The 13,962-nt window shown below is 44.3% G+C and overlaps 1 protein-coding gene across 1 annotated transcript in view; it reads right to left on the bottom strand.

Moving 5' to 3' along the window:
- UBE2N (ubiquitin conjugating enzyme E2 N) overlaps positions 1 to 11,882 on the bottom strand; it is a 53,552-nt gene extending 41,670 nt beyond the window's left edge. The window contains exon 1 of the mRNA XM_068276804.1: positions 11,774 to 11,882. Within this exon, the coding sequence (XP_068132905.1) occupies positions 11,774 to 11,803 (30 nt within the window). The 5' untranslated portion in view covers positions 11,804 to 11,882. The remainder of the gene's footprint in view (positions 1 to 11,773) is intronic.
- Positions 11,883 to 13,962: the final 2,080 nt, after the last annotated feature.

Genomic DNA, 13,962 nt, shown 5'->3' with positions numbered 1-13,962 from the left:
TCCCATGCAGAAATTGTTTGTATAAATAGATTAAATGTACTGCGCGCAGTTAAAAAAAACAAAAACAACTTCCATGTATCCAGATTTCTATTAACGGTTAAGATCACTCACAACTCTGGCAGCTCTAATAAAGATGCTCCGCTTCGGGCCCCGGCCGGAGGCCTTGCACTTCACTTTCTGCTCCATCTGTACAGATGTGCCGCTCTCCGTAGGGTAGCTGTCAGCTTGGTCCCCACATTGCTGTATCGGCTTGGTTTGCCGAGGAGACACGACTTCCGGGCAGGTTGCTTTCTGGGAGGGACGTCACTTCCACACAGGCGTCCCTGCGTTCCACACACAGCCACCAGTCTCCAGGCCTGTACAGGTGAGCTGTGGGTTGCGCAAAGGGTTTCAGTTGGTGGAATCAACTAAACCAGATGCTGGGGCGCCCCTAGATCAACATGTTTCTATAGCTATACGGCTATCTTCATCAGGATCAAATCACCAGATCGCTTCCTCTTCCTGCCTTAAATATTTGATGGAGCTGCGGAGTATACTCCTCTTAAAAGGGAGACTCACATTTGTATTCCTCCCATGTAAAAATGAGTGTACACTGTTAACAAGACTTCCTTGTCTCCATCATATCAAGTTTTTGTTCATCAGTCAGTTGTCACCAGGAAAAAAAGTCAAACCATAACTTATTTAATAAAAGTCTAAATATTATTTTCGCCTTTTCAGTGCAATATGCATGCCATCTATTCTTACATATCATAGGACCTACTTCTCCATCTCACTCCCAGAGTTTATTCTCATAAATTCATTCTCCATTCATAATATCTTTCCAACACCAGGGGAAAAGGTGGCTCTTTATTCAGATGGCTCCCATCCATACTACCTCAAAAAGCCAAAAAACTCCCATTCTTAATTTCGGCCCTTTGGCACCATAGTGTCCAGATTAAAAATCCATTGGCTTTCCTTTCTGGACATCTTTGCTATGTAGTCACCCCCTCTTGGATCTCTCTGAATAATTTCAAGACCAAAATATATTACATTCTCTATTTTGCATCCATGATTCCGTTTGAAATACTTGAAGAGGGGGTGTTCTTCCCACCCTTTGAGGATATTGTTCAGATGTTCACCCACCCCTTCTATTCAGTTCCCTTTTAGTACGTCCCACATATTTCTTGCCCTATGGGCATATGAGACAATAAATGACACCCTTGGTGTCACAGGTAATCAGGTAATTAATCCTGTACACTTCCCTTTCTCTCCTCACCTCCGTAATATTACTAAATCCTCTGGTTCTCTTACAGTTGTGGCACCTCCCACATCTAACAGCCCCCACCCGCTGTTCTTTTTTTGGGCACTCTGCTTCCATTGGCCGCTGTTGCCATCTGTAACCCAATGTTGTTTGGCTTCCTATAGATAAAGGAAGGATGTTCTGGGAGTATTTCCATGAGTATCTTATCTCCTTTCAGAATTTCCCAGTGTTTCTTAATAAAATGACAGAATGCATAGGGCTGCGCTGCCTAGAATATCAAATCTTACCTCGATGGTTTTTAAATGCGTAGTCCACAATTATCATATTGAATATTGTTGCAAAAAGTCCACCAAATTCCTTAGCTTAGAGCAAAGCAAATGTCACTAAGAAGTCACTAAAATCCCATATAGTCTCAATCAGACCTTACTGCAGACAGTCTCGCTCAAAGATAGGTTGTGGGATCGCTGTTTCAAAATTCCAGATGTAAACATATAGCAAACTGTTGAACTGCGCTCTCCACTTTCCTAAAAATCAATAAACAATATTGCACATAGCGTAACTCCGTAAAGCATACAGTGTAACAAGGTACACAATCACCCGTGTGAACAATGTGCTCGTGCTGCACTCATTGAATCCACTCCCAGTTTAGATTGCGCTCACCAGATTGCAGCCACCTCAGAATACCAGGTGGATCTAGCGTTTGTTGCACAATCAGGCCCCAGGCACTTTGAATCTTCAATCTCAGTTTAATACCACATTAATCCATTCCAGAATAAAAAAAACTTGTAAAAGATAAAACAGTGTACACTGCTTCAATTTAAAACTTTGCCCGCGCAATGAATCCACACTCACTTATATCCACTTGACATTAGGCGCATCATGAATGGTGGCAGCGGGGTCTGTCCTGGCCTCCAGGCATAGGGTGAACGGCGTCCCGTGTCCCTCCTGCTATCCGTCCGCCTGGTCCTCACCACACGCCCTCCACGCTCGACTGTTGCTCAGTAGTTCCTAATGCAGTGACGTCAGACACGCCGGCCGTAGCTCCGCCCTACGCGTTTCGTCTAGTCAGACTCATCAGGGACGTTAAAGTCGCACGTTAGAAAATGTTCCAACGCAGACTAATGCACAGCAATGCAAAGTCTGTTCGACATTCACAGTGCACACGTTGCGTTGTGTGTAACGTGTAGCAATATTTAGAAAGTGCTGCGTGCTGTGCATTTAGCAATACATTTGCTGCGTTATGTGTGTTGCACATGCTCAGTAATTTTTTTTTTTTTAGTGTAACGCATGCGCCGTTTTCGTTCCATCAGTATGCGACTAAAACGGTGCACCAAGAGACACATAACTTAGTACAAAATAACGTCCAATTTTATAACCTACATTTGCTGCGTTAGGGGCACGTTGTGCGACCTTAGCGTCGCATCAAACGCAACATCTTAGTGTGAAAGAGCCCTAAAGGTTATTATGCTATTTTGGCTGGATAGTGTACTACAGTGTTCTTCCCAGGCACTTCTAGCCGGGTGCTACACCTGGCTAATTCTGGTGAGCACCCGGCTGTCATTAGCTTGTCTCCTCATGCTCCTCCTTTGCTGTAAGCTAAGTTCTGAGTTCAGGTCCGCTTTAATTTCCATTTCATGGTGAACAGGTGAGTTTTTACCTGTTTAATCACCGATCCTGTGTTAGTGTACTATGGGCTACTATGAGGATTACCTTAACCATAATGTATAGTTCACTGTAGGTACTCTTCAAATATACTGCAGTTGCAGAATGAACTTATAATATTTAATAGCATTAAGTTACAAAATAGCGATGGAACATATTACATGGATTTTACAGTTGTGTTCAAAATTCTTCAACCCCCAATGCTGTAAAGGGTTTTAGGGAATTTAGTGTACATTTGTAATTGTGTTCAGAATGAAATCTTACAAGGACTTTTTAAAGAACCAAATGCAACTAAAATGACAATTGTTTTTCTAATACAGTATTAAATGTTTTGTTTTTTTTGTGATTTCTTCATTGACACAATTATTCAACTCCTTAGGCTGCTTTCACGGTGGGACGTTACAGGCGCACGTTAGAGCAGCCTGTAACGCACCCCCACTGCACAGCAATGAAAAATCAATGGGCTGTTCACAGTGCCCACGTTGCGTTACACAGTAACGCTTCACATCAAGAAAACGTACTGCAAGCAGTACTTTAAACGCGGCCAAGCCGCGTTAGACTGTTTCCCCATGCTCAGTACGGGTGTTTTTTTTTATTTTAGGGGCGGAGAGGAGGCGGGGAGAGGCCGCTACGTAGCCAGGCACATGGCTACTTGGCATTCACTGCACTTGCAGTGTTTACTCTTTGGAGCGGCGGGACCACGTGATGCGGAGAGCTCTGCTCACGTGGTCTCCGCAGCGCCTCCGACAGAGCAGGCGCACCAAGAGCTGCTTGTAACGCGGCTCTTGGTAGCGTCCTGCTCCAACACCACCAGGCGTTGCGTTAGGGGCACGTTATGTGCGCTATAACGTACCCTAAACGCAACGTCCTGGTGTGTAAGTAGCCTTAAAGACTACCACTCTTAAGAACAGAGGTTCATTCAAGTGTTTTCGATCAGGTATTGAAAACATCTGCTGTGCATTACCTGAAGCGCAAAGTGGAGATAAGTCCCCGTGTGAAAGCTGAGGAACTAAAAAAAGATTTGCCAGATGCGGGTATTGAAGTTTCAGCTCAGACAATAAGGCGCAGTGTGTAGGCGCAGTGTAATGAAGGTCTCCATGCCAGAACTCCCAGGCGCACCCCCTTGCTGTCTCCAAAGAATAAGAGTCAACTGCAGTATGCCACAAGTCATATGGACAAACCACAAAAGTTTTGGGATAGTGTTCTGTGGACTGATGAAACAAAATTAGAATTGTTTGTGCCCATGGATCAACGCTGTTTGGAGGAGGAAGAACAAGGCATATGAATAAAAGAACAAACACACACAGAACATTTATATAGCGCTTTTCTCCTGGCGGACTCAAAGCGCCAGAGCTGCAGCCACTAGGACGCGCTCTATAGGCAGTAGCAGTGTTAGGCCTCTTTTCCATCTATGTGCTTCAGTCCACTTCTGTCCGCTTTTCAGCAATATGTATCAATCTGTAACATTGATGTGCCGATTAAAAAGCGGACAGAAGCGCATTAAGTGGAAATGAGGCCTAAGGGAGTCATGCCCAAGGTCTCCTACTGAATAGGTGCTGGCTTACTGAAAAGGCAGAGCCGAGATTCAAACCCTGGTCTCCTGTGTCAGAGGCAAAGCACTTAACCATTGCACTATCCAGCCACTTACAGAACACCTTGCTTACTGTGAAGCATGGTGGTGGGGTCAATTATGCTTTGGGGCAGTTTTGCTTCTGCAGGTACAGGGAAGCTTCAGCATGTGCAAGGTACCATGAATTCTCTTCAGTACCAGGAGATATTGGATGAAAATGTGATGCAGTCCGTCACAAACCTGAGGCTTGGGAGACGTTGGATCTTTCAACTGGACAATGATCCCAAGCATAGCTCCAAGTCCACTAGAGCATGGTTGCAGATTAAAGGCTGGAACATTTTGGAGTGGCCATCACAGTCACCAGACTTAAATCCGATTGAGAACCTATGGTGAGACTTGAATAAAGCAGTTGCAGCGCGCAAGCCTAAAGGTGCGTACACACATGCGACTATAGTCGTTTGTAACGATCGTTCCCCGATCTTTACTAACGACGATCGTTACAAAAAACGAACCACCGACTATTAAGGCAAACGACGAACGAGCCAAATCGCTACAAAAGAAAGTTCTGTCTCGGCGGATTTTAACCAACGACGATCGTTTGCAAAAGTAGTACATCGTTGCAAACGGTCGTTCGTACTAGGCTTGACATGCGCATTTCACTATTTCTCCCTAAAACTTCTCATTTTTATGCGCAGGCGCAATAGTTGCTTTACGTGATGTAACGTTCGTTCTAACGATCAGATCGTTACACACATTTAAAAACTAACTTTACTCAGGTCGTTCTTTCATCAATTAAAAGCTCGTTCGTCGTTCTCAACGAACGATCGTTGTCGCATGTGTGTACGTAGCATAATGCTTCATACACGCTTGAGATAAAAGTCTTTGGAAAAGGCAAGATCACAGACCAATTTTACCCCATTCCATGTAGTATGAGAGCCATACTCTACACAGTCTATTCTATGGAGCTGCACTCCCCATTAGATAAAATCTTTGCAAGATGCTGCACACAAAGATGTCCGTACACATTCAAAAGATCATTATCTGCATAAGATCTGTTCCTGCAAAAGATCCATTCCTGCAAAATGCATTCATAGTCTATGAGATCTGCAGATCATCATACACACCTTGTTTAACAGACTTCATCTGCATATCTGGCAATCATCTGCAGATCTGAAAATCCATCCTGGTGGATCTGATCTGCAGATGATTGTCTGTTAAACCAAGTGTATATGAGGATCTGCAGATATCATAGACTATGAATGCATTTTGCAGGAATGGGTCTTTTGCCGGAACAGATCTTTTGCAGATAATGATCTTTTGAGTGTGTATGGGCATCTTTGTGTGCAGCATCTTGCAAATATTTTATTTGATGGGGAGTGCAGCTCCATAGAATAGACTGTGAAGGTATGGCTCTCGCACTACATGGAAGGGGGTAAAATTGGTCTGTGATCTTGCCTTTTCCAAAGACTTTTATCTCAAGTGTGTATGAAGCATAAGAATGTGACTGAACTGGAGGCTTTTGCCCATGAAGAATGGGCTAAGATACACGTAGATCACTGCAAGACACTTGTGTCAAGCTATGCTTCACGTTTAAAAGTTGTTATAACTAGAAAAGGATATTGTACTAAGTACGAAGAATGAATGTCACTTGGGGGTTGAATAAAACTGATAATGATGTGATCACAGAAAAGACATTTGTGGTTATTTCATTATAAATGTTATGTTATATTTGTCTGACTTACAAGTGCCTCTTTGATTTAATTGTAAACAAGATGACTGAAATAATCAAAATCAATGTCAAACTGGCCAAAACACTCAATTTCAATTTTAATAATTTTGAACACAACTGTATACAAAAGTGGAGTACAATTTTTATGCCACTGGGAGGATTCAAAATCTTAGGGCCCTTTCACCTGAATTATTACAAGAGGTGTTCTCTCCCGCCACTCATCAGTTACCTCCAAATCGTAAGTGACCGCATGCCCCTCTTCAGTGCTCTCCCGCCCCCTTGCTGCACATCAGTTTGCAAATGGATTGCGTGCATAATGCAATAGTAATGCATTTATGGTGTTGCAAACAAAGAAGAATACAACATGCAGTGTTCAGAAAACCACAAAGCGAGCACAGCTCTAGTGCAGCTCTTCCACAGTAACATTGCTTCGGTACACAAGTCCGTAGTTATAATTGGGCAGATTTACATTTACTTCCTGTGCCACTGAATAAGGGAAGTGAGGTAAAATCTTGAGGAGACTTCTCCTTCAAAGGATGCACACAGTAATAAGGAGAAAAACTTCACAAATTGTTAACACTTCTGATCTGAGAAGGATATGGAAGCTGCCATATTTATTTCCTTTTAAAGTGGACCTGAACTCTTGCTCAGGACAGAAAGGAAACAGAGAAATGCACCCTGTATGTATTTAGAGAGTTTAAGCCAATTCCCCCTCATCTGTGACTTATCACAAGTAGTAATTTGATGCCTCCCCTGTGACAGCTGACTGCCATGGCAGATAAGCTCATCTGAAAGCACAGGATGTTAGCAATATGTCTGCTTCCATAAAAGCAGGAAGCAGAAACCCTGGAGATTTATTTTAGGATTATGTATCAGCTGTAACAAATAAATGTTTTTCTTTAAAGGTTATTATGCTGTTGCATATATTTTAGAGCAGAGAGGAAGTTCTGAGTTCAGGTCCGCTTTAAAGGGAACTTGAGGTGAGAGGGATATGGAGGCTGCCATATTTATTTCCTAGCAAACAGGGCTGTGGAGTCAGTACAAAAATCCACCAACTCCGACTCCTCAGGTTAGGATTCCACCAACTCCGACTCCTCGACTCCTCTAATTTGCATATTACAATTTTGTTGATTGAAAGTATGTAACATGAAATGCATCTCTTAACTGCCAACGCTTAGGAATTTTAAAGGACAACTGAAGTGAGAGGGATATGGAGGCTGCCATATTTATTCCCTTTTAAATAATACCAGTTATTTGGCTAGCCGGCTGATCTTCTGCTTCTAATACTTTTAGTCATAGACTAAAACTAGTCCTGGGTAAGAGTACTTGTAGAAGGTACAGATGGGAACAAAGAACATCTATCAGGCCCTAGGCAATGTAACTGTGGGTGCATGTAAGAGCAATGTGCAGGTACTCTGCAGGGGAATGAGGGGATTCCTACTCTATTACACATTTTTCATGCACAATCTGAACATGGATCAGGCCCTAGGCAATGTAACTGTGGGTGCATGTAATGCTGGGCATACACGGCTCGTTTTTCATTATCAATCGAGCCGTTGATGGCTCGATTGATAATATCCGACGTGTCCGATCCCCGCGCCGGATCGATACCGCGCTCGATCCCCGCTGGCGGACAATGGAAGAAACGAAGTGGTGATAAGGAAGTGCCCGCGGGGACGATCGGGAATCGATCCACGCGCCCATCGAGCCAGCGGCTCGATTCCGGCGCACAAATGCACCGTGTATGCCCAGCATAAGAGTGATGTGCAGGTACTCTGCAGGAGAATGAGGCTATTCTTCCTCTATTTCACATTCTTCATGTACAATCTGAACCAGGTTTATGGGTGACAGACAACACCTCTGTGTTCAATGTGCACAACATTCTCAGTGGATTCCCTGCAGCTCTGTGGGGAGTGCATATGTAGAGTATAGAACTACTGTGTAACAAAGTAAACCTGAGACACATGAAATTAAAGTTTTATGCATACATGGGGCTTCTTCCAGCCCCCTTCAGGCTAATCAGTCCCGCGCTGTCCTAATCCACTCTTCTGCTATGGGTCCAGGTACTTGAGCCAGTCGGGCGTAGTGCACATGCACACACTCCAGCAGTGGGAGCGTACTACACCTGCGAAGCACTATTGCATAGGTGCAGAATGCTCCTGGCTGTGGGAGTGGCATGCGGCCGGACTGCGCTGACTGGCTGGATTACCGGGACTCATAGCAGAAGATCCAGGTGGCGGAGGAGGACAGCGAGGGACTGATTAGCCTGAAGGGGCTGGAGGAAGCCCCAGGTATGTATAAAACTTTTCTTTTCATCCGTCTCAGGTACCCTTTAATTCATAGGCCTCAATTCACGGAGCATTATCAAACGTTTATCAAACACTTTATCAAACGTTTGATAATTTACCTCATGGGTAAAATCTCATTTTAAATTCACTAAGGTGTTATATATTTATCGAATGTTTTACCGATAAAACGTTCAACAAATATATAACACCTTAGTGAATTCAAAATGAGATTTTACCCATGAGGTAAATTATCAAACGTTTGATAAAGTGTTTGATAAACGTTTGATAATGGTCCGTGAATTGAGGCCATAGTCACCAAACCAAATTTCATGAGAAAAGGGAATGCATAAATTTGCATAAACCAGCAACAACGCAGAATTATTTCCACCTCATTGACCATCTCAATTAGTCACACAGCTGCACATCAGAGTGAGTGAGTGAGTGAGTGAGTGAGTGAGTGAGTGAGTGAGTGAGTGAGTGAGTGAGTGAGTGAGTGAGTGAGTGAGTGAGTGTGTGAGTGTGTGAGTGTGTGAGTGTGTGTGTGTGTGTCAAATCTGACTTTATAAATACGGGGCCTGTTTTATTGAAGCAGCACAAGTAACTTTTTTTTATTGGTTTATTTCATTGTTGTGGACTAAGCACAGCTATTACTGTATGTATAAATTATTTATGATGACTATTATCTGAGAAATAGAACATTTTATCATATTTTCTATTTTAATTACAGTTTAAATTCATTAGGAGTCCGTGTACTTTTTCCCCGACTCCGACTGAGGTACCCAAAAATTGCTCTGACTCCACCTCCACAGCCCTGCTAGTAAACAATGCCAGTTGCCTGGCAGCCCTGTTGATCTTAAGAAAGAAGTAGTGTCTGAGTCAAAACCCTGGAACAAGCATATGGCTAATTCAGTAAAAGCTGAGTCCGCTTACCTGATCTGCTGCATACTTGTTCAGGGGCTCTGGCTAAAAGTATTAGAGACACAGGATCAGGAGGACTGCCAGGCAACTAATATTATTTAAATGAAAAATATGGCAGCCTCCATATGACTCTCACTACAGGTTCCCTTTAAAACACCACTAGTTTCCTGGCAGCTCTGCTGATCTATTAGGCTGCAATAGTGTCCATGTTTCCCAATGTCTCAAGTAGACGGTATTACAAGTTAACAGAGTGCTGACCCGGAAGCTGTTACAGGTCACTGCTATTTTTAAAATGGAAAATTCCATCGATCAAAGTGGACAAACAGGACGCAGGAGAGCAGAAAGAGATTGATGAGTACACTATGTGAGAGGTTAAATATGAGGTCCAGTTCACACTGGCATTATAAGCGGTCCGTTTAGTGGAACTTAATAGACCGGATCCTAACAGAGGTGAACGGATCCTATGTTAATCAATAGGATTCATTCATATAGCTCCATTAGAGTGGATGCATCCATTGATGGATTGTTCCACCGAATGGACCGCAAGTTTGGAGAGGCTGTGATAAATCCGGAGAAGCGGACATGTCGCATTAACCGATAACGGAATGGAAAGTCCCGGATTAAAAACTGATCCATTCCATGGACCAGTTTTTCATCCATGCAGTTTGAACTGGGCCTGGTGTGTGTATTTTTATTTTGACTTTTTGCTTTTGGACATTTCTCTCCAGCTCATAAGCTGTCTCTCCAAGCCCAAACAAACTTCATACCTGTGTCACTGAAAAAGTGTCAGCTCCTAGCTGATTAACATGTTCTACTCTAGGGAGAGGAGACCAGAGAGGACATGTGCGAGAAAACTGCTGTCACCTTCATAAGTAAATAATAGCATATCTGGCATGTGCGATTACCAACAAGTTCTATTAGGACATTGGGGTACGCCTGTACACATAGAAAAGGCTCCCCAAAAAAAATGACAAATCAGTTTGTGTAACCCAAGTTGCACATATATTTGGGGGACACCGGCCGGGCTCTGTCGGTCATCAGGAAATCGAACAGCACTACCGCCATATACCTGATCGAGCCCATGCAACCAAGATTTTACACGTTATTTCACTTTAGGAGACCCAGTAGGAAACCTCATAGGGAACAGTTCTCTAATCACAGTACCCTGTACAGCAGGAAGCATTGTGATTGGCCGAATAGTGAGGGTATAGGTTACTACAACCTATTGGAAACTTGGCAGTTCCAGAGGATGCAATCCAATCACGTTAGCTAATTTTCCTTATGAGGTTTCCTGCTGGGTACCCTAAAGTGAACAAGCGCCAGATTTTGCAGCACTGATCCTTTCAACTGGAAATTAAAACAATGGGTGGCCATGTTGCAGCATTGATATCTGCCAGTTTCTAGCATTATGGCTGGATAGTGCACCGCCTTTGACATGGGAGACCAGAGTTTGAATCCTGGCTAGGGTCAGTACCTATCCAGTAAGGAGTTCAAGGCAAGACTCTCTAACACTGCAGGGTAGCCTCTCGAGCGCTTTGAGTCAGATAGGAGAAAAGCGCTATACAAATTTATTACTATTATATCAATGCCAAAAACTGAGTGATGTTCGGGCACCCTAGGTGAACATCAGCTCTTGAGTAAACACAACCAAATGGTGCCCACTAATGATTGCAGAATCTTCAACGTACAATCTTACCACTTCTATGAAATGAGGGACTATCTGAGCATCCATTCAAAAGTATATTCACTCAGTTTATACTCAAATAGATTTGGTGAGATTGTTCAATCTAGACTGCCCCATTAGCAGGTACCATAAGAATCAATTGAAGTGGCAGACACCAAGAGAAAAGGATTTATTGAAAAAGCATCGTACTTAATGTATAAGCTCTGTATGATTGCACTGTAACCGTACATAAGTCACGTTGTAAGCCTCCTTGCATTTCCCTCTTGCTGCTGGCACCATATAATCACAGTCGGGGCTTTGTCTGCTAGGACGTGCCAGGCCACCTCGCCTTCATGCAAGGAGGCCAGCACTCTGCAGCCCAGGGATGCGGCAGCGCTGCGGGACGGCTGGCAGTGGTCGGCGGCTGTGGGTGTGGCCCTCACACACATTCAATGAACTAGCAAGCCAGGAATAGCGCTGCCCCATGTGGCTCTCTAAACTGACAGCCGCGGCAAGGAGAGGAACTCCGCCGGGCCACGAGACGGCCCGCGCTCGCACAGCCACACGGACAGGGCCGCCTCGCACCCGGCGGCTGCCATATTGGAGGGAAGCGGAGGGCGGGCCAGTCCCGCCATATCTCCAGTCCCCGACATTACGAAGACACCAGAAGGCCGTGCGGAATTTCTACTCATTCGATTTTTACCTTGACAATCCTGCGGGGAAGCCCGGCCATCCTGTCTTATAGCGAGTACAGCCTCGACTCTCTCTGCGTGCCGCCGGATCCTCCTGTCACGCACAAGTGAGAGCGCAGCGTCCGCTTCCGAATACGTCATTACGGCGCCGGAGAGGATGACGGGCAATGTAGGCCCAACACAGGCCGAGACTGTCCTATTGCTTTAGCTGCTGCTGCTATTACTACATTACTGCATGGTCTTGTTTCTTCAGGGCTGTCGAAACAGTTTATAAATGAGTTTCCCTATTTTCCTTTTACCCTTCCCCTACCTACACGCATGTATGTTTATCTATCTATATCAAGTAAGAAAATACACAAAATAATTTTGATAGTACATTTTCTACTGGTTTTGGTACTTTTTTAAAGTGTGAAATGCTGAAAAGTTATTTTAAAGAGAAGATGAAAAATTATCACCTAGCCCTAGGAGAGAAAAATAATTGCATATGGGCCTATGTGTCACACTGCAGGCATTAATATGTGTGATGCAACTTCTCTCCATTTTTACAGGAAACGCCTATAGCCTAAACAGAAACTGGGGATGAAATTAGCTATATTTTGCTCTCTTCTTTGTGAATAGTTAAAGGATACCAGAGCCGAAAGAAGGCGGAGAAACAGACAGCAGACATGCAAGGGGAGCTGTGCTGATGCCCACTGAGCCCTGTTCTCCTCTGCCAAGTCACCAAACAGGGATCGGGACTCAATTCTTTGGGCACCATTGCAAGGCCAACTGTACATATAATTCAGCAGCCTGCAGGCTAGCACTGCTTTCTATTGCTATGCAGGGGGGGTGGTATGATGAGTGCTGCACGAGGAGCATCTTGCGGGGTGAAAAAGATGCATTTGGGCAGTGTTCAGGCGAGTCAATCCGCTGGGCTGATTGCTGGCCAAGGCTTCGGGGGCTGCTGTTCTCATGCTAGTTTCTCAGCAGATGTGGTCATTATTGTCTGACTTGATTGAGCATGTGTTCAAGGCTTTAGGTGCATACACATCCAATTTTGATTGGTCAATCATTAAACCAATTTACCACCTCTATGAGAGCTTACCTACACAATCTGTTCACCCTTGTACTCCTTGGAAGTGGTAGTTTTGACCAATCAAAATTGGATGTCTGTATGGACCCTAAAGCTGTGTACAGACGCCAGATAAAACTTGGATGAGCCGAATGATAGACTTGACTCTCTCAAGAATCCAGAGTATCTAAATAGACCCTCTACAGTCTGAAACACTTTTTTGCACAGAAATCCAGGAAAAACTGAACACCGAGGAGGTTAAATGAACTTCTTGCCAAATACTGGCCAATGTCCTGAAAAAGTAAATAGAATGCAAACACTTCTATTTGCTTGAATATTGCTGATAATATGGTTTTATTGCTAAAAAGTTTAATGCAGTGGTCCTCAAACTACAGCCCATGGGCCGAATGTGGCGCCCCCCAAGGCTTTTTCACTGGCCTCCAAGCACAAAATGTATAACTTATAGATGCTGCCCACTGTAATTTTAAATATTGGCGGCCCGTATATGGAATAGCAGTGCTGGCACCACCCATCCACGTACTGTAGAAGCCAGCAGGTAGTCATTTACTGGCATCCAATTCTGCATCAGGTGACACTGCTGTCCAACTGGACGGCAGGCTGTCACCTGGGTATGCTTCACTGTCTGGTGCACAAAGACGTTCTTCGGGCGCCCGCATGACTGATTGGCTGCTGCTGGGAGTTCACCTCCGGGCATTATTGGGGGGAAATCAATACCTAGATTCAATGTAGTTTTTCAACATCATTTTATGTATGTTCCGGCCCCAGCAGTCTGAAGTATGTTGACCCGGCCCTTGACCAAAATAGTTTAGGGAGCCTTGGCTTAAAGGGGAACTGAAGAGAGAGGTATATGGAGGCTGTCATGTTTATTTCCTTTTAAGCAATACCAGTTGCTTGGCAGCCCTGCTGGTCTATTTCTCTGCAGTAGTATCTGAATAACACCAGAAACAAGCATGCAGCTAGTCTTGTCAGATCTGACTTAAGGCTACTTACACACTAAGACGTTGCGTTTTAGGGGACGTTATGGTCGCATAACGTGCCCCTAATGCAACGCATGGTGGTGCGGGAGAGGACGTTAGAGTGAGCCGCGTTAGGCGGCTCTATCCGCATAAGGTCTCCCCGAGTGGCGCT

Source organism: Hyperolius riggenbachi, chromosome 3, assembly GCF_040937935.1.
Source record: "Hyperolius riggenbachi isolate aHypRig1 chromosome 3, aHypRig1.pri, whole genome shotgun sequence".
In the NCBI taxonomy this organism is placed as follows: Eukaryota; Metazoa; Chordata; class Amphibia; order Anura; family Hyperoliidae; genus Hyperolius; species Hyperolius riggenbachi.
This window is presented reverse-complemented; position numbering and strand designations above follow the sequence as displayed.